The sequence below is a fragment of the Equus caballus genome, chromosome X (genome assembly GCF_041296265.1).
Source record: "Equus caballus isolate H_3958 breed thoroughbred chromosome X, TB-T2T, whole genome shotgun sequence".
NCBI lineage: Eukaryota > Metazoa > Chordata > Mammalia > Perissodactyla > Equidae > Equus > Equus caballus.
In genome coordinates this window covers 104,118,623-104,140,146 of record NC_091715.1, presented here as the reverse complement: position 1 = coordinate 104,140,146, position 21,524 = coordinate 104,118,623, and the positions used below count along the sequence as shown (strand labels likewise).

General features: G+C 35.1%; 1 protein-coding gene across 1 annotated transcript in view; it reads right to left on the bottom strand.

Annotated features, from left to right (window-relative positions):
- Positions 1-21,524, bottom strand: part of IL1RAPL2 (interleukin 1 receptor accessory protein like 2) — a 969,995-nt gene that overhangs the window by 237,314 nt on the left and 711,157 nt on the right. The window contains exon 7 of the mRNA XM_023633573.2: positions 16,013-16,087. Within this exon, the coding sequence (XP_023489341.1) occupies positions 16,013-16,087 (75 nt within the window). The remainder of the gene's footprint in view (positions 1-16,012; positions 16,088-21,524) is intronic.

Here is a 21,524-nt window from a genome sequence, read left to right as displayed (position 1 = left end):
TAGGAATTCCTTATATATTTTGAATATTAATCCCTTATCAGAAATATTTTTCCAAATATTTTTATGCAAAAATATCCAAATATTTTTTCCCATTCTTTAGGTTGCCTCTTCACTCTATTGATTGTTTCCTTTGCTATGGGGAAACCTTTTAGTTTGTTGTGGTCCACTTGTATATTTTTACTTTTGTTGCCTGTCCTTTGGTGTCATATCCAAGAAATTATTGCCAATACCAATGTTATGAAGCTTTTCTCCCATGTTTTCTTTTAGGAGTTTAAGTGTTTAACCCACTTTCAGTTGATTTTTGTGTATGGTGTAGGGAAAGGGTCAAATTTCATCCTCTTGCATGTGGATATCCAGTTTTCCCAGAACATCTGTTGAAGAGACTATCGTTTCCCCACTGAGAAATCTCCACATTTTTTTGGAAGGTCATTTGACCATATATGCGGGGGTTTATTTCTGGGTTCTCTACTCTGTTTCATTAGTCTATATGCATATTCTTATGCCAGTATAATGCTGTTTTTATTGCTGTAGCTTTGTAGCATGTTTTGAAGTCAGAAAGTGTAATGCCTCAAGCTTTGTTCCTTTATCTCAAGATTGTTTTGGCTATTTGAGGGCATTATTTTTTCTTTAAATTTTTTATAGACGTGTTTTTGGTCATTACTTTAATCTCCTTATTAGTTATTATTGCTTTAACCTCCTTATTAAGTCTGACCAGATTTCCTATTTCTTTATGATTCAGTCTTGCTAGGTCATATGTTCCTAGGAATGTATCCATTTTTTCTAGGTTATCCAATTTGTTAGTGTATAATTATTCATAGTATTCTCTTATAATCCTTTTTTATTTCTGTGGAATTATTTGTAATGTCTTCTCTTTCATTTCTGATTTTACTTATTTGAGTCTTCTCTATTTTGGGGGGACTATATAAATATGGTCAATTTTGCTGATTTTTTTTTAAAAACTTACTTTTGTTAATTTTTTCCTATTGTTTTCCTATGTGCTATTTCATTAATTTCCCCTCTAATGATTGTTATTTCCTGGCTTCTGCTAACTTTGTGTTAAGTTTGTTTTTTTTTTCTAGTTCTTTGAGGTGTACTGTTAGGTATTTTATTTGAAATATTTTTTCTTTTTAATGCAGGTTTTTATCACCATAAACTTCGCTCAGTACTGCTTTTGCTGCATCCTTTAAGTTTTGGTATGTTGTATTTTCATTTTTTTTATTTCAAGATATTTTTAAATTGCCCTTTTGATTTCTTCTTTGACCCATTGGTTGTTTAAGAGTGTGTTCTTTAATTTTCACATATTTGTGAATTTTCCAATTTTCCTTCTGGTATTTATTTCTAGTTTTATTCCACTGTGGTTGCAAAAGATGGTTGGCATAATTTCAACCTTCTTAAATTTGTCAAGACTTGTTTTATGACCTAATATGTGATTTATCCTGGTAAATGTTCCATGTGTGCTTCAGAAGAATGTGTGTTCTGCCAATGTTGGGTGAAATGTTCTGTATACGTCTGTTAGGTGCATTGGTTTATAATGTTGTTAAAGTTCTCAGTTTCCTCATTGATCTTCTATCTGGATGTTCTATTCATTATTGAAAGTGGGCCAATGAAGTCCCCTACCGTTATTGTGTTGCTGTCTATTTCTCCTTCCAGTTCTGTCAATGATTGTTTTATATATTTGGGTGCTCTGATGTTGGATACATATATATTCATTGTTTTTATATCTTCCGGATGAATTGAACATTTTTTCATTATATAATGTCTTTCTTTGTGTTTTGCGACATTTTTTTTACTTGAAGTCTATTTAGTCTGATATATGTATGGCTACTCCTACTCTCTTTTGGTTAACATTTGAATGGAATATCTTTTTCTATCCTTTTACCTTCTGCCTTTCTGTGTCCTTAAATCTAAAATAAGTCTCTTTTGGACAGCATATAGTTGTCTCCTGTTTTTTCTTTTTTTATCTATTCAGCCACTCTATCTTTTGATTGGAGAGTTTAATCCATTTTGAATTAAAGCAATAACTGATAGTCAGGACTTACTATTGCCATTTTTTTAATTGTTTTCTGTCTGTTTTGTAGCTTTTTGGTCCCTCTTTTCTTTTGTTGCTGTCTTCTTTTGCATTTTGTTGACTTTTTGTAGTGGCATGCTTTGATTCTTTTCTCTTTATCTTTTGTGTATCTACCACAGGTATTTTCTTTGTGGTTATCATGGAGCTGACATAAAACATCTTGAAGTTATAACAATCTATTTTAGTTGTTAAGATAATAATTTAACTTTGATTGCATACAAAAATACTTTTATACTTTCCCTCCAATACTTTGTGTTATTGATGTCACAAATTACATCTTTTTATATTTTGATCCATTAACATAATTTTATACTTATATTTATTTTTATACTTTTGTCTTTTAATTACTATACCATAATTAAGTGATTTGTGCATCATCATTACAGTACTACAGTATTCTACATTTGTCTATTAGTAACCCTTACCAGTGAGATTCACACTTTTACATGTTTTCATGTTTCTGTCTACTGTCCCTTCATTTTAACTTGAAAGATTGCCTTTAGCATTTCTTACAAGACAGGTCTAGGGGTGATGAACTCCCTCAGCTTTTATTTATGTAGGGAAGTCTTTATTTCTCCTTCATTTTTGTAGGGCAGTTATGCTAGATCTAGTATCCTTGGTTGGCAGGGTTTTTTTTCTTTCTTTCAGCACTTCAAATATGTCATTCCATTTTCTTCTGGCCTGCAACGTTTCTTTTTAGAAATTCTCTTGTAGACTTATGGGGGCTCCCTCATATGTGACAAGCCACTTTTCTCTCGCTGGTTTCAAACTTCTTTGTCTTTGAATTTGGCAATTTGCTCGTAGTGTGTCTTGATGTGGGGTTCTTTGCATTGATCCTAGTTGGATCTTTTGGTCTTCTTGAATATGGATTTCCACTACCTTTCCCAGATTTGTAGAGTTGTTGCTCATTATTTCTTCAAATAAGATTTCTGCCCCTTTTTCTCTTTCTTCCCCTCTGAGACTTCCAAAGTATATATTGGTCCACTTACTGGTGTCTCATAAGTCTCAGGCTTTCTTCACTTTCATTATTTTTTCTTTTGCTTTGACTAGATATCTTTGACTAGATAATTTCAAATGACCTGTCTTGAGTTCACTGATTCTTACTTCCGCTTGATCAAATCTAATGTAAAATTTCTACAGTGAATTTTTCAATTCAGTTATTATGTTGTTCAGCTCTAAAATTTGTTTGTTTTTTAAAAAATTTTCTCTTTGCATATATTTTCACTTTTTTCAAGCATTGTTTTCTTGATCTCCTTGAACATCTTCATGATGGCTATTTTTAATTCTTTGTCAGGTAATTCACATACCTCCATTTCTTTAGGGTTGATTTCTAGAGGTTTATTTTGTTCTTTTGATTGGGTCATGTTTTCTTATTTCCTTGTGTGCCTTGAAATTTGTTACTACCCATGCATTTGAAAACACAGCCACCTCTTCCAATCTTTATAGAAAGGTTTCATACAGGGAAATACCTTCACTAATAACCTGGCTAGAGATTCTGGGGGCCTTTCAAAATTTTTCTGGGGATGCGTCTTCACTAGACTATGTAATTTCCCAGTTACAGAGGTTTGTTGGTTTCTTTTACAGCAGCTTGTAGTATCTTGCTCCTTCTGGTGTCTGTCTGCAATACTGGAGGTTCTCTTGCACTGCCTCATGCTGCTGAGCTCTCTTTTATTTTCTGTGCTCCTCCCCAGGCACCCCAGGCACCCCAGGCATTCTGCTTCCCCATCAACATCTGAAACAGGAGAGACAGAAACCAATCCATTGTGCAGTCCCCCCAAAACCTGGAATACTAAATGTACATTCCACTCTTCTATTTCCCACCCAAGGGAGAAGCTGCAAGTTAAGGTTTTCCTTCCAATTGCAAGCTGTGCCAGCTTGAGGGAAGAGCTGACATGGTTGAAATACAACAGCTTTTCTTACGCTTTCAATGCAACTGTTCTTGGCTTTGACCTTGACTGGGGTATTATGACTTCCTATCTGATTTCTGGAGTTCTCATAAAGGACTTTTGGACTGTTCATTGTTGTTAAGTGCGTGTTTCTATAGAGGAACAAGGTCTGGGGCTTCTTATTCTATTACTGTCTTACTGATGTCACCTTTTATCTTGTATTGTTTATCTCAATCACCTCAGCTAAATTCCTGTCTCCACAGAAGCCATATCTGCATCTTAGCCATTTGTGGTCTCCATAGGATCTTAGACATAGTAAGTGTTCAATAAATATCTTCATGACTGGATAAGTCCTATCAACAATCCAAGTTAACAATCAGAGTCCCTTCTTAAACTTCTGTTAATTAAGAATAGGCATTTCTCTTTACCAAATAAAGCAAGTCAGGCACGTCTATCTTCTTTACAAAAGGACTACACATTAGCCAAACTCTTATTCTCATGATTTATTTTGTGAAGATTTAAAAATTTTCCTTCTGGTTTAAACTTGTACTTATCCTTTTTTCCATTAAAGCCAATTACAGAAGCAGTTGTAGGAAGAAAGATCAGAAAGAAAGATTTAGAAGAAAGAAGAAGATAAATTAGGCTGTAACTAGGAGAGCAAACAGAAGATTTTGAAGAGGAGGTGTTCATCACACACTGAATACCCATTGTGTGCCAGGCAAGATGCTACCAAAAAACTTGTTCAGTGGTGTCAAAGGGTGTAAAATGATCCTAAAAAGAAAGAGGTGATAGAGGAGGCTTCAGCAATTCGGTAGTTATGAAAAGATATTTAGATAACTGAGAGATGAGTTTCAGCAGAATAGTAGGGTGGAAGTTTGACTTCAATAAGGTGAGAAGTAAATGAGATATAGTAAAACAGATGGTTTATGTATACTTTTTCAAGCAATTGAGTGTGGACAGGAAAAAGAGAGATGGGATAGTGTACCTCAAAGAGGAAGCAGGATAAGGTAAGTAGTTTTTAAAAAATATATAGATGCATTTAGAATGGGAGAAAATTTAGTGTATTTACTATGGGACAGAGTTTGAAAATTCAGTTGAAAGATGGGATATTTGATGGTTACCAAAAATTATGGGAAGGGGTGGAATCAAGACCAGAGGTAGACAATTTAAATTTGGGATGAGATAATGGCATCTCTTCTTTCTAGAATAGAGGAAAGGGGAAAAGAAAGGAAAAAAAAACCCGAAGAAATATTTTGAAATAGAGGAGAAGAAATTTGAGACATTTGACATTGAATGGTCTTGGTCTGTTGCTTCTGTGACTTTGGATGTGACACTGGTTTCCAGATGTGTAGAATAAAATAAGTTGCACTAAGTTTCCTTGCTAAGAATAAAGACCACTGTGACAGAGTGAAATGCTGATAAGAGTAGATTAAAAGCAGTAAAACAATCCATTTGAGGAAGACAACTGGAAGATGAGTAATAGAATTATCCATTGGCATACACAGACATAGTGAAAGTCAAATAGAAGGTTTACAAGAAATAATGGCCTAGTGGACCAATAGTATCATGGACTTGCCTCTGACAAATGAGAAGTTCCATTCTTACTAAGCTATTTCCACACATTACGTGAATGCAATGTGTCTCTCTCATCTCCTACAACTTTTAACCTGTGCCTACTGCTATTGCTGCCTTATTTGCTTTTTAACCCGTCCTTTTTAAGAAATCTTTGCACATCAGAAGAATCTAAAAACTAAAATCTCAGAAATGAACATGAAAGAAGGAAATAGAATGAAAGTGTAAATGCAAGCACAGAGTACCAGTCTGCAAAGTTTAAGAGCTGCTAGTTTAATATACTAAGTGGGCACTCCTGAGAACAGCTGTTCTTAGGTTAATAAGCTAATTACTAGGCTGAGTAAGGAGGTAGCAACACAGCCAGAAGTGAGTAGATAGATCATCTCTGCTATACATTCATACATATATAATAGCAGAGTCAATAGTAATTCTGAGCTGTCTAATAACGGTCAGGCTAATAATCATTTATTCAGTACTGATCCAGCTGATTCCTCACTAGTATGTTCAGTTAAACTGCCTGTGGGTGTCACAAAGAACCTTAATCTCCACACATGTAAATGGTTAATAATGGTTCATCCCGTTTTACAGAAATATCAAAGAAATTAATTAAATGATAACTAACAAAAGCTTTTAGTTCTTTGGAGAAGTATTCTACATAAATATGAGATATCATTATTAAAATTAACCCTTCCCTGTCTGCAATTCTCTTATCTAGAATCAGCATGATTCTTTTCCTTTCTAGAGCACTTTCATTTTCCCATATTTGAGGTAAGGGGATTTTCAAATTGGGTCTTGACCAAAATTCCCTCTCCTCTAACGCAGAGTCTCACTCCACATGTTGACATTCTTTTCATTCCTCTGCTGACTCATCATAACCATCAGCTTTGAAACACACCATGGTTATCATCTCGCCAAGTTAAAATCTCATCAAATAGCTTAGCTGTAAGTGGAAAATCATCATTATACCAATGGGTCACTCTCAGCACATTTGCAACTAAGGAAAATAAACTATCTGATATAGGCCTTCAGTGGGGAGGAGCTCCAGTTCTTGGAAAACAACTGTTTAAAGCATATGCAAAATTTCAATATGTAGAAGCTCCTGGGTTGGTACCACATTTCTGAACAAAACTAAAGTGCGTTTTTGGACATGATGCATACACTATTAATTCAATTTTCAAAATTCACATATTGGCAAAGACTAGACTATTTCTATCAGAACCGGTCTATGGCCATGTCTGTCCTCCACTCTTTTTGATGGACCTCCCTTTCTCACCCAAGGGGTCTTAAATGGCTCCTAATTGCCACGTGTGTCCTCCTCTGCATCACTCTAAGCCTCAGTTCTTTCCGACTTTTTTAGGGACTATGCCCACAGTGACAATATCTTTCTGTTCTAGAAATCAAGTGCCAACTCTTATAGGTCTAATGCTGCTGCCTTTGATCTTTCAGTATCCATTTGTTGCCTGATTTCTGATGGCTTCTCAGCCTTTGACTTTCCTACATTGCTAGAAACCCAAGATTGGCATGTTCTCTGACCGGACCTATCTGCTCACCACCCTGCTGGGGCCTCTGCAAGCTCTAAGCTTGACTATAACTATCAGCTTGGGCTTCACAAACCTCTGAGTTTTCCCCCAGATCTCTTGCCTGGCCCTTATTTTGTGTTGACCCTGATCTATGGTTGCCCACTGTAACAATACAAGAGATAATTAGGGTAAGGAAAAGGGGAAGATTTCTGGTGTTCTCTAAATCGCAGCAACACATGTGCCTGTTAACAGGACCAGATATTTATATACCACCCCTGATATCTCTAAGTAATTTCTGGAAAGAACTACTTCTAAAGGAGCAAAATGTCTTTCAAAATTTAAGCCATATCTATACAAATAAAATGTAGAGAATAATTAAAGGAACTATTTAAATAATGCAAAGTCACCCTTCCACCTCAATTATGAGGACACTTAGAAGTGGTTTGTGTATGAACGAGTCAGATAATATTTCCTTAAATTTTCTACAAGTTTACCTGTAATATAAAATCCACTTTTATTTATATGAAATAATATAAGCTATTTGAGTTGGAAGGGGTATCTAAATTATTCTGTTTTTTCCCCAGTTCATGTTGGAGGTTTAGACATAGTCAAAATATGTAGCTTTAACTTTTTCCCTTTTCAGATATTTAAAAAGCATCCATTATCCACTGATTAAAATGGGTTAGAAGATAGAACTGATGAAAAGTCCTATAAAGCTGATGGTATTGATATAAATACAGACATAACATCCTGCTGGGGAATAGAGCCCTCAGTTGACAAATATTCCTAATAAATTCCAACAGCAGAGAGTTCAGTCTCTAATCTATCCTTCCTATCCTTGAATGACACAGATGAATTTATTATATCTTTTCAGATGCTGGAGTGTATGCTGTTTTCTGGCCCTTTAAGTGTACATCCCTCTGGAAAACTTTTCTATACTGCCTTGTGCTTCACAGCCAGTTTTCAGGTATGTCCGCAGCTTCTGAATTAGTTTGCCATTTGAAAAAGTGTTTTGGCCTGAGTTACAATGGTCGAAAATTCAAAATAATCATCTCTTACTCATTTGTATTTTCCCACTGAATCAATTAACTCTGGATACTCTTTTAACTTATTCATTTAGGATCACTCACCTTTTGTCCAAAAATCCACTTAAAAAAGGAAAGAGAAGTAAGCCCCCAGTGCAAAAAGACTGACTAAACAACAGTACTAACACTAATGAACATTATGGGTAATTATTAAGACTCTCAACTTAGGCCTTACTATTGATAAACTACTTACTAGCTTGGGTAAGTTATAGAATTCTCTGAGCCCAATTTCCTCATTTAAAAAATGGGCCATAGATATTTTTCCAAAGATGACATACAAATGGCAAATAAGCAGACAAAAAGATGCTCATCAGAGAAATGCAAATCAAAACCATGAGATACAAAAAAAAATGGAAAATAAAAAGTGTTGACAATGGGGCTGGCCCCGTGGCCGAGTGGTTAAGTTCACGCGCTCCGCTGCAGGCAGCCCAGTGTTTCGTTGGTTCGAATCCTGGGCGCGGACATGACACTGCTCATCAAACCACGCTGAGGCAGCGTCCCGCATGCCACAACTAGAAGGACCCACAATGAAGAATATAGAACTATGTACCGGGGGGCTTTGGGGAGAAAAAGGAAAAAATAAAATCTTTAAAAAAAAAAAAAAGTGTTGACAAGGAGAATTTGGAATGCTTATGCATTTCTGCTGGGAATGTAAAATGGTGCAGTTGCTTTGGAAAATAATCTAGCAGTTCCCCAAAAGGTTAAATATAGAGTAACCAAATGACCCAAGAATTCTACTCCTAAGTAAATATACAAAAGAAATAATAACATATATCCACACCAAAATTTGTATGCTAATGTTTATAGCAGCATTATTTATAATAGCCAAAGAGTAGAAAGAACCAAAATGTTCTTCAACAGATGAATAGATGAATAAAATGTAGTATATCCATATAATGGAATACTATTCAGCAATAAAAAGAGATGAAATACTGATACAAGCTACAACATGTTTGAATTTTGAGAACAATATGCTAAGTGTAAGAAGCCAAACACAAAAGACAACATACTGTATGATTTCACTTATGTTAAATGATCAGAATAGGCAAATCTATAGACATAGAAAATTGATTAGTGGTTTCCTGGAGGTGGAAGACTGAGAAGTGACCGCTAATGGGTATGAAGTTTCTTTTTGGGGTGTTGAAATGTTCTGAAATTGATTGTGATGATTGTTTTGCAACTCTGTGAATATATTAGAAACCATTGAAATGTATGACGTAAGTGGGTTAGTTGTATGGTATATGAGTAATGTCTTAACAGTGCTCTTAAAAAATGGGGCAAATAGTTGCATCTATCTCATAGAGTTATTGGAAGAATTAAATGAGATAATCCATATAATATATTTAATACAGTCAGGTGCTACATAATAACATCTCAGTCAATGATCGACTGCATATACGTTGGTGGTCCCATGAGATTAGTATCATATAGCCTAGGTGTGTAGTAGGCTACACCATCTAGGTTTGCATAAGTACATTCTATGATGTTTGCACAACAAGGAACTCACGTAAGGACACATTTCTCAGAATGTATCCCTGTAGTTAAGCAATGCATGACTGTATAGTGTCTAGTACCTGGTAAGCAATCAATAAATGATAGCTCGATTACTACTACTACAAATAATAATAACTATTCTTAGTAGTAGTAGAGCTATTATTAAATAAAATGAATTTATTATAACAATAACTATTATTAGTAGTAGAGCTATTGCTAAATAATATTTTTTATATATAGTTAAAATATGTGTAATACAGTCATTATTATTATTATTATTATTAGAATATCCCTATTACACTGATAGCTTTCTGAGGGTATAATTTTGGCCCTAGATGATGTTAGCTTACTCAGTACACTATAATAAAAACAACACAAACTTTGGAGACAGATAAATCTGATCAAAATCCCATTTCTGACACTTACTAAATGAAATGAAATGAAAAGATGAAAGTTATTTCATCTTTCTGAGGCTGAGTTTCTTCTTCTGCATAATGGTTCAAAACTACCTAGTATTACTTTGGGCTTTTAGGACAAATAAATGAGACAGTGTTTGTACAAATGACCACTGCAGTGCATAGTACATAGTAAATTCTCAAATAATTTTGTTTCTATATGTGTCAAATTATGGTATTGGCAGTAATGAAAGTGTGATGAAACACCTTCAACTAATATGTCAAGAGGACATAAGCTTCAGCAATGGCCCCAAACAGCAATATACGCACAGAGGTTTGGTCAATATTCATGTTATTCCTAAGATGCTCATAATCAACTTGTTACATCACAGATAAATCTTTAGTAAACTGTTAACTTTTTCTTTTCATTCTTAAGTGTCTCAAACCCAGTACAACTAAGTTATAGCTTAGACAAAGTAAGTAAACCAGTTTCAGTCTCAAGCATTAATACAGCAGTTAACTCAGGGAAAAGGCTTGGCCCAGATTTTCCAAAGTTGTAAATAATGCACATGTTATACATTCTGGGCAATAAAATAGTTTGCAGTTTGAGGTAGCCCATGCTAAGTCATGCATGTTATCCTGCAAAAAATCTATCTTTTGGAAACAACTCACTAACCCTAGAATGTCTACGAGGGAGAGTGAATGCTGCCATGAATCAGTTCCAATTATGTGTGCCAAGAAAGTTGAGTGAATGCATGATACCCTTCTTCTTCCTTTCCAAAGTTGTCACTTACTCAAGATTTAATGAAGGTTTTCAAGAAGTTATTTGAAGCTAAAAGGGTAGAAGGAGTATACAAAAACAGAAAGAATTCAAAGAAATCCCTTGCTACCACCATTATACACATAATGCATATACCAAGTCATAACTTGAATTAATGAAATGATCATGTATTGCTATTTGCATTGATAGTAATACTGGCGTGACATTTTAGCTCAACTGGTTGGTGAGTTGCTTTTGGATTCACAACTATAGAAAGAGTTAACTAATTTTGCTAAACTGAAGAAACTCAAGGATATCATAGGTTTCCATTTTTAGTTTTCGTCACATTAAAGAAAATGGCTATTTATTTTTTCAATTTATTATTTCAAAAGGTTATATCTTTGGCAACTTATAAATATTGTCAAATAAATCTAGTACTTGGGTTGAGGTTACAGAGATAAGTCATTATATTGAGTGAAAGTCAGAGAGTATAGATAGAACTGTTAATTTATGAGATCTTGCCACAAAAAAGTCACTCTCCCTTTTCCCCATGTCTGTTTTGGCAGTTATCATATTGCATTGTAATTCTGCTTACATATTTGTCTTCCCCACTACACTGAGAACACCGTAAGGCCTAGGATCTCATTTTATTCACCTCTATATCCCCAGGATCTAACACAGTATTTGGCATCCACTAGGAATTCAAAAAATGTTTTTAGCTAATTAAAGTGTAAAACAGATAGATTTGGTTAAACAGCTAATTTCTTAATTTGGGATTCAACTAGTTATTTATTTCTGCCTTATAGTCCTGAGTATTGTATTAAATACTATATTTTGCTTTATTCTCTTGTAGAGTCTTTTACAGTGGTCTCTTAAGAGACCTAATATAATTTTCAGTAGAAACTGATATGCTAGCAAAATTGATTTCTAACAAAGATTAACACTCCTTATATACACAGAGAACGTTCAAGCGAGTAGCACGTAACACAGTCATGAAATATAAATTTGGATTGCCTGGAATAATAAAATAAATTCTGAATGAGAAAAGAATAGAAATAAAGAGAATCTTTCATACTGGATCAGATTCATCTAGAGATGAACTATCTGGCTTTTTGAAACATCTGAGGTATTCAATTAGCTTGGACTGTTCCACTGGTCTGAGTTTTTCTGACACGCTTTAGGCCCCCAGGCCTTCTTTTGACTCTGACACAAAAAGAGAAAGTAAACGGTCTTTATATTTATTTTCTGCATAACACTAACTAGCTTATTTTAAGTCTTGGGAAACTTCCAAGAAAAAAAGTTACCATCAATGAGAAGAACACGGCACATTTCCAAATTTAATTGAAATTAGATGTCAGATCTCAAATGTTTTCATCCACATTTGTTCGTAGCCTTTTCAAAGCTTCTAGGAGTCTGTTACAGTTTGTAAAGCATGCGTTTGAGTTCGTTAATAAAAGCAGTATCCAAAGAAGGGTCTACTTATCATCAATACATTTCAAGTGGGAAACATGTCACTATGATGTTAGTAATTTGGTATTCAAGTGCAATATAAATTAATATATTGTAATGCAGAGTTATTTTTTCTTAGGAAAATTCTTGAAAATATACTTCTTTTCAAATGCCAAAAAAATAATTAGTCCTGGTATAGCAAAGTCATGTTTATCAAATTTAAAGCTAAATTTACCTTCAGAGAGAGAAAATATATAGAAGATAACAGGACCAAATTGGATTTTTGTGTGTGATTTGTACATTGCTCTTGTCTTTGTATTTCATCCATTACCATAGGCAGCTTTAGCTGAATAGGCGTGCTTTGTGAGAGCAATAGTATTCATATTATTTTGTTAAGAATGTGTTTATCATCTCAAAATATATGGTTATTTTGTTAAGATTAATCTTCTTTCAGCATTACAATGTGAACACAATTTAGCAACAACCAAACTGTCATCACTATGTCAGCAAAAAGTATGTAAATTTCTTGAATCTTGTGGATGACTAATGGATTACGTTATAGGAGAGAGAAAGTCAAGATGTTTATTTTCCTCTAGAGACACAACAAAATATCTGTACTGAAGCCAATTCCATGCACTAAAATGTATTCATTTCTACTGAAAATTTTCATTTACTGGATTGCTTTTAAAAATATACAGAACTGAGAACTGAGCGTAACCCTCAAAAAACACATAAATAATTATTCCAGACCATGTTTTCTAAAATTACCTTGAAGCTGATAGTCAATGTTTCCCCTAGTGTTTCTCATTTTGCATAAATTGCCTGCATGAGTTTCTTGTCCATAGGGAAAATGGAATTCACAGTGTTCTAGAGAAAATTAATTAATCTTTGTTCTGGGTATTTATTTTTTGACAAACTACACCTAACTTAGTGGCTAACGACAACCATTTTTATTTTGCTCATGACTGTTTGTGTCAGAAATCTGAGTTCAGCTCAGTGGTTTGTCTCTGAACTACATGGCATAAGCCAGGGTAGCTGGGGCTGGAGGATTCACTTCCAATATGGCTTCTTCACTCACATGTCCCGTGGCTTGGTGCTCATTGGCCTCTCTTTCTCCACATGGTGCCTCATCCTCTAGGGTCTCTCCATGTGGCTTGAGCTTTTCACAGCATGGTAGTTTCACAGCAGACCAGGAGACCCGAAGAAAAGTTGCCAGGTTTCTTTTCACTTAGTCTCTAAAATCCCAGAGTATCACTTCTGCCATAATCTATTGGCCAAGCATGTCCCTAAGGTCAACTCAGATTCAAGGAGAGGGGAATGAGAAACTACATTTAGATGTCAGGAGTAGCAAAAAGTCTGTGGCCAACTTTAATCCACCACAATGTTGTCTCAAATTTTAAGTACTGGGATTTGGGAAACCTGAATTTGGTAATCATGTGCTTAGTCATTTGTATTGGATTATTGTATTTTTGGGTAGTTCCATTTCTAGTTCTAGTTTGAGGGTGTCTAAAGCTTAATGCACTTGATAAAGTTTTAAAAAAGGAAAGGAAAATAATTTCCGGAAGTTTTCATGATCTTACTGAATTCTGAAAGTTTTCCAGATATAGACAGGGATGTCCAATCGCCCCAATTATCTTTCTCTACCTCTTTTTACCCCTAGGGTTTCTAAACCCTCATCATTCTGACTTTAGAGCTCCCACTGACTGAGGAGCTCTCTGACATTTATAGTGCTCCTAACGTCACCTCACTATTGAGGCATAAGAGTAACTTACAAAATGATTTCCAGCTGTAAATAAATGGTGCTAAATAAATCTATGGAAAAGTTAAGACCATTTAAAATTAACCAGTCATGTACTCCTTGAAATGTCAAAGATCTGGTTTAACGGATTTTGTTTTTCTTTCTCTGAATTACATGGTTGCTGTAGCATCTCAGAGAAACAGCCCTTCTAGCATGAAAAATGGGCAGGTCTCCATCTTTCTGTCAATAAAGTTGTTTCCAAATTGTGTTACAAATTAATAACTGAAAAGTTTAGCTTTGCATCTAATATAAATTGCAAGCAAATTACTTTAGTGATTTTACAGTGTGGTGTCGGTGGTGGGTTATTTTGGCATATATACCTATGTTGGAATACATATTTATACAAGGCATACATCTTAGAGAGGTCCTGAGTAGCACATACAGGTGTTGCACCCCAAGAACCTGAAAAAAATGTACTCCCTAGAAGGGTCTGTTTCCTTGCTCAAGAGCAGAACTCCTCACACTTTTCTGTTGAAGTTTGCCTAACAGCAGAGGAGAATGAAGAAGTATCTACCCAGGGGTCACGAACACAAAATTTACTATGTTTTATTTGAAACAGTTGTGTGAATTTGGCTTTCGACTCCTTAATATATAAGTTTTCATATAAAAACAATTTATCCACTTGAATCTCCGTGAAAACTAATAATACAAGGTCATCTGATGGCTTCAGGTAACCCCTGGCAAACTACAGAGTACCCTTGAGGTATTATTATCCCAGTATGGATGGAAAGATGTAAGTAAAAATTACTGAGGGGGTGTATCAGCACATCTAGATTTGGCTTTAAGAAATGTAATTACTTGGCAAGATAATACAAGTAGCAAGGGGAGAGCCATGGTCTACTACTTCAACATTATCTACGAAATAGTCACCACTTCCACAGCCCACTCTTGACAACATGCTTATTATTGTCTCCTCATTTTGTTTTAAAATACTTAACTTTGGTACTCACACTGCTAGGCTGCATTAACTACAATGTGCTATATTTCATTGTAGAGAAACGAATAAACTCTTAGGAATGTAATTTTACCCACCTATTTTCAAGATAGAAATAAGCCTCTAACAATCCATGTTGGAGTGGAAAGATCAAAAGTTGAGTCAAAAACTTCCCAAGTGAGTAAAATACTGGGGCCAATTCTTCTTCCCTGGCTATATGATTGGTAGGTACCACTATGGCCACATATTTTAATAAATCATATACCTAAAGTAAGCCTAATACATTTCCACCATATTTACTTAGTACTCTTGTTTAGAATTGAAGAATAGAATGAAACCCAAGATACATGAAAGCTCACAGATGTTAAAGGATATAGTTTAGAGTAAAGGCCACAGTTTGGAAGAGATACTAGCTTGCCTGTGAGTTTCAAGCTTACAATTCTTGAAACATAAGTATTAGTAGTGGAGGACTCAGAAAAGGGGCTCAACACCTTGCATCCTTATCTGAGTCTATAAAAAGACCGTAGCACCCATAAATCAACTTGTTACTTTTCTAAGCACTATATGATTCATAAATATTCAGGTTCTCAACCTAAAAACAGGTTTTAATTGCTCTAGATTGTGCCATTGGAAATAATACTATAAATTGTTTTAAAGGCTGTACTGAGTGGTTCTTTTATTTTAAAAAGTGCTTGTTCTCCAGGAGTTAATGCTCTCTAAATAACAATTTTTGGCTGACAAACATGAAAAGTTTTCTGTACCAATCACCAATGCACGACACCAATGAATCTATCAATCACAGAGTTAAAAAGCTCTGTCCTACAGCACACTTAATACCCAGTGTAACCAATTAGTATTACCATTCCTTGATGCAATACAAACTCATTTTCTTAAACTGCTATTGCACTGAACTCCAGGGTTATAAATGAGCAGATGCAAATTGATTTGCATGTAATAACAGTGGCAATAAACCTTTCCTGGTTCGTGCAATTTTCCCCATCTGTTAACAGAGAGAAAGTTTAAGATCTATTATTCCCAGAAGGGGACTTACCCAGCTGGACATCTATAACACTTGGCTGATTCTCCATGGGGAACAATGGCTTCGGAGGCTTGTCTGTGAGTAAAGCTAGAAGAGAAAATGAAAGAAGGTAATGGAAAAATTGAGATAAATCACAGGATAAGAAAGATTCTATCGAGTATGATATTTAATGTTTCTAGACTTGATGGTGTGTAAACATTTATTAGACAGTGTTCCTACTTGAGGTGTTATTCTATCCATACAATATCCATTTCCCCGCACATTTAGAGCACCATTGATTCACTGTAAATAGACCATTTCGACAGCTACACTTTCCGACAAGAGCAGACAAATGGACTATTTTGAGTGGTTTCTATAAGCTTGTTTGTCAAAGAAACATAGATTTTAAAAGTATAATTAAATACACATTAAATCTCCATACCTACATTGAGGTGTTAAATATTCTTAATGAAATATTACCCTAATGGACATTTCTGGTAGATTGAAGCTTTTATGTCTCTGAATCATCCCTTACTCCCCACCTCAACCTCCATAACAAAATTATAAAGCAGTGGTACCTTCATTAAGCTAATTGATCAAAAATACTGACTGAGCAATTTTTGTCCACCAAGACTTGTGCTAACAGGTTTTATTGTTTCCCTCAATTTACTATGTAGGACTATGAACACAGAATCAACACATCAAAATAAAGAGATAATAGAACAAAGGACACATTCTAATGAAAAATTGTAGCATTTGAGCCATAAGGCTATATGTGGTAAAGGAATGGAGAAAGGAGAACTCTATATTGGCTGACAGAGTTGGGGAAAGTTTTCTAAAGGAAGTGGGTCTCCACATAGACCTTAAGGAATAGAAAGGCAGAGAGTAAGGAAGAAGTAACGTAGGAAAGATTAACAACACAAACTAAGGAACAGAGGTGGAACTTAGCAAACATATTGTTACTATAGGAGAATGATCTGGATGATCTGGTGAGAAGGAGTTGGGTGGGATGGGATAAAGAGAAAGTTGCTCATCATGTGGAGTCACTGGAAATACAACTAGATAGATAGAATGGAGATAAATTCTGGAGGATCCTGAGAAACATGCGGAGGAATTTGAATATGATGCAGTAGACTAGAAGGCCATTGTAGATTCTTGCAACAACATCAACAAAAGACTCAAGGGCAGTGCTATCTAAAGATGATTGGCTTGATGCATAGGATGGGCTGGAGAAGAACGCAACCAGCTAGGAAGATGCAGTAACAATGCTGCAATGGGGGGATGAGGAGTCAGAGTAGTGGAGTCCAGGGAAGTCAAAAAAAGGAGGGAAATTTGAGCCACCTGGAAGAACGAAATGGGAGGACTTGGCACACAGATACAAAACGCTTTATGACAAATCTTATATCAAGCTATTATCTATATCCTGAATTCCTTTTAATTATTCCTCTATTTATGTCTTGCTTCAACTATCCAACTGGAGTCTTACCTATTAAAGGGAAATGCTTATACTTCTTTGTAATTCATGGGAGACATAGACTAGAGCTGGGAATATAAGAGATAAACATTAAACCATCATTAATTGACTGGCTTAGGAATTCCCTGCTGAAATAAGAGAAGTCCATCTCATACTTGCAAGGATATTTAGAAGCGAAAGAGAGAAACAAAAGTTGATCACGTGACAAGTCAGGTTAGGGAAATAAATTTGGTGAGTTCTCAAAATAGTTGTTAATAACAAACAAATGCACCAGAAATTCACTTAGGAAAGAGCTTTATACAACATTAGCTTCATCTTCCTGATATCCAAATTGCTTGAAATGGGAAAAATTTAGTGAATTGTTCTCATTTTTCCAATAAATCTTTATCAATGGCCCGCAACACATCTTGTCCTCATGGAATCAAACAATATATTTTTATAACTAAACTGATTTGGGAATAATGGCAACAAACACACAAATACAATATCTATAGTCACAATTCCTAAATATTCCAGTTACTCGTAATAATTTGATATTTAAATATTATTTGAAACATAAAGGATATACTTTAAACAAAATTTAAATATTTGAATTCAAATTCCCGTCATAACAGATGTTCAATTTTGTTGTTGTTTGCTATTGTTTATAACAGCAAAATATTGGAAACAACCAAAACATCCATCAGTAGAAGACTTTAAGTAATATCATGATACTTTCATATAACTACAGATTATGAGGCAGCTATTTAAAAGAATTAGGTAAATCTGTACATTATGAAAATATCTCCAAGATATACTGTTCAAAGAAAAAGTAAGGTTTCAGTGTGTACAGTCTACTAACCTTTGTGTAAAATATATATATATATACATACATTTGTGTGTGTATGTGTCTTTATACGTGTATGTATGTGTTTTGTTTAAGTATGGAATATTTCTGAATGGATACATGTGAAACTGGTTACAGTGATTTCTTCTGAGGAGAGGAACTGGATGACCAAGGAATGGTGGGGGCATGGGAGAAGTGAAGTATGGGCAGGCAGAGTAAACTTTAATTTTCACTATAAACCTTTTATACATTTTGAACAACATGAATATCCTGTATATTCAAAACATGAATAAAATTAAAATTAAACAAAATCCAGCCACCTACATTTTATTTATAAAAAAATCATTTTGCTTTCTATGTAGAACTGTTATCAATTTGCCTTAAACATCCAGATTATAGACACTTAGCTTGCTGGAAACTGTTCTTAGTCTTATTTTCAAATATGTCTTGCCTCCAAATGAATTAATTAGAATGTGATAGGTGGAAAGCAACTGTAAGTAATGTATTTCACGCTCAAAGATAAGTATCTTGTCCTACTTTCATCAGGACATGAATTTGGGATTTGGGGTCATTGCTGTCCCCCATCCTTACCTCCTGCCATGGACTATGGACATATTTACCCTGATTCTATTACTGTGAAATGTCAGTTACTGAAGTGATGCTTATTAATATTAATGATAATTTTGAGTGCCCTACCTTTATATGTGGATCATAATTTTCAAATGCTTTCAGATACACTAGCTTGTGTGATCTACACAATGACCTTAGAAGGTAAGAAAAATAGTTACAATTATGCCCAAAGCTAAATGATGCTTACATTGTCTCATTTGGTGCCCCATCATGACCAAAAGCCCCCATTTGCAGAATGGATAGGAAGACAGATATACGTTGTAAGCAAGAGACAGGTAAAAACTTTCGGCACTGAATCGATGTTTTAGCCTCATTGACTACACGCTAATTAACTAAACTAAGGTTCCTAGGGCAATGGGAGTGGCTTTGCGGCAAACAGCCAGCTGAAACATGATTCCTGTAGGACATTTCACACACATACATTTTTTTCCCTATACCCATGAATGAAAGGGGATGAACTTAGACTTACCCTAACACATCCCAGTGGGATGCATGGGTGTGGAGCCTCATTAAATTCCAATATCATGTCTAGGCCTGGGAATTGTCAAGAAGTGCAGAACACTTGTGATGATAAAGCAACAACTGCAGCAGTTCATCCGGATCCTGACCACCAGCCCAGAGGCAAATCTATCAGCACCTAGCATAATTATAGCATTTTCAGATTAGCTAGAACATATGTTGCCATGGGCAGGCAAGCTCATTTCTTTCTTCTTCTTTTTTTAAATCTCATCTGAAATTCACAGAATGAATTCAGAAATTCATTACTGTTTGGGAAATGAAGGGGAGAATTGTCAATACCAGACTCTCTGAACAACAGAGTGGAGATTTACAATTTTATTAGAAAACTTATCCTGGACCTCTAGAGGGACTAATTGGGGTCTGAGCTAGTCTTTGAATTTGCTGCTCAAGCTTCAAGTTTCGATTGAAAGAATGGGAGAAAGAGATGCAGTTTGGTACTAATATTTCAGCCCACAATTCCTCCCTTGCATTTCCCTCTGTAGCTGCTTATTTGTAATTATCTGTAAATAGAACTGCTCTACTGAGTACACCACGACACTAGTCTTAATGTTCTGGTGAAGCTACTACTGTTACTGCCTACTTCTTCCTAAAGCTAGGTTTTATGTTTGACACTAACTTTCCTGAGGAGAATGTCCAAATTAACCCTTTCTTTTCTATTGCAGGCAAAGGTTGTGTCTACCTGTACAACCAGATCAATTGGTTTGACTGAAATGATTGGTCATTTTCCATGAACTTAGTATAAGAAATAAGTAGAGTTAGTTGTTTGATTGAATCAATTTATTTGACTATATTGCCTAAGTGCTACATCCTGTTATTCAAGTTTCATAGTCCTCTTTTGTTGTTGACTTGTCTGTTTAGTTAGACTTACCAGAGAGCTAAGTGGTAGGTGTAGAACGACAGCTTGATGCAAAGGACACCAAGTGAATGAACCCACTAGGAAAATAAAGTAATGCATTAATTTCTATGAATAAACCTATTATGGAATTTGTATGTTAAGATCAATGAAATGAATCCATCCAAATCCATTTAACACACGGGCACAAAAATCACTATTTTCATCACAACATTTAACCATTCAAAATCTACCAATGTCTCCTATGTTTAAAAGAGGATAAAATCTGAGCGTGCCAGCTGGGAACATATAGGCAGCCACAATATAGCCTTAAAAAAATCTTCCTCCCTTTTTACCCACTCTTTTTCTATTTTATCAATGTGATAGCCAAGTTATTTCCTCATTTGCCTCATTAACACATTGCATTAATTTCCAACTCTACATCTTGGCTTAAACACTTTCCCTAAGCTTGAAAACAAGTAATAATAGTTAGCATAGTTATCATTTACTTAGTATCTACAGTGTGCTAGGCACTGTTCTGTGGCATTTCATATTACATTTTACAAATAACTTTCCCAAAGTCAAGTAGCTTTTGACTAGTAAAGCAGGGATCTAAACAGAAATCTGTGTGATTTCACCATGCCCACAATGCCTCTCTAAGACCTTCTCCTTCCTTTTTGCAATTACAAGTCTCATCTAGCCTCCAAAAGCCATTTTAAGTCCTACATCCTCCAGAAAGCCCTCTCCAATAAAAGCCCAAACTAATCTCTCCTCTCTCCGAAATCCTAAAGCATTTACTATTTCCTTGAACCACTCATTTGGTTCATCACATACACTGCTTTGAATACAAATTAAGTCTCACCTTATATGGGTATTTCTACTCTCCCTAACTAGATTTTTAAGCTCCTGGAAGACAAGGATCATGTCTCATTTACCCAGCAATTAAGATACTGTCTGACACTGTGGAACAAATAAACACAATCTCCAAATTAACTTTCCCATGGTATTCTTTCTCTAAAAATGGGTGCTTCCTATAGGGTTCTTAGGTTACAATGAACAGAAACAAACTCTTGCTAATTTAAGCAAAAAGAGAATTTATCAGAAGGATATCTCAAGGATGGACAGGATGTCTGGGGAACTGAGTTTAGAGACAAGAAAGAAACCAGACCAGGCCTAGATATACGGGCAAAAGGGACTACACAATTTCATCTTGATCCCATCATTGAATTGAATTCACTCCAACTGGTTTTCTGTTTTTTGAAAA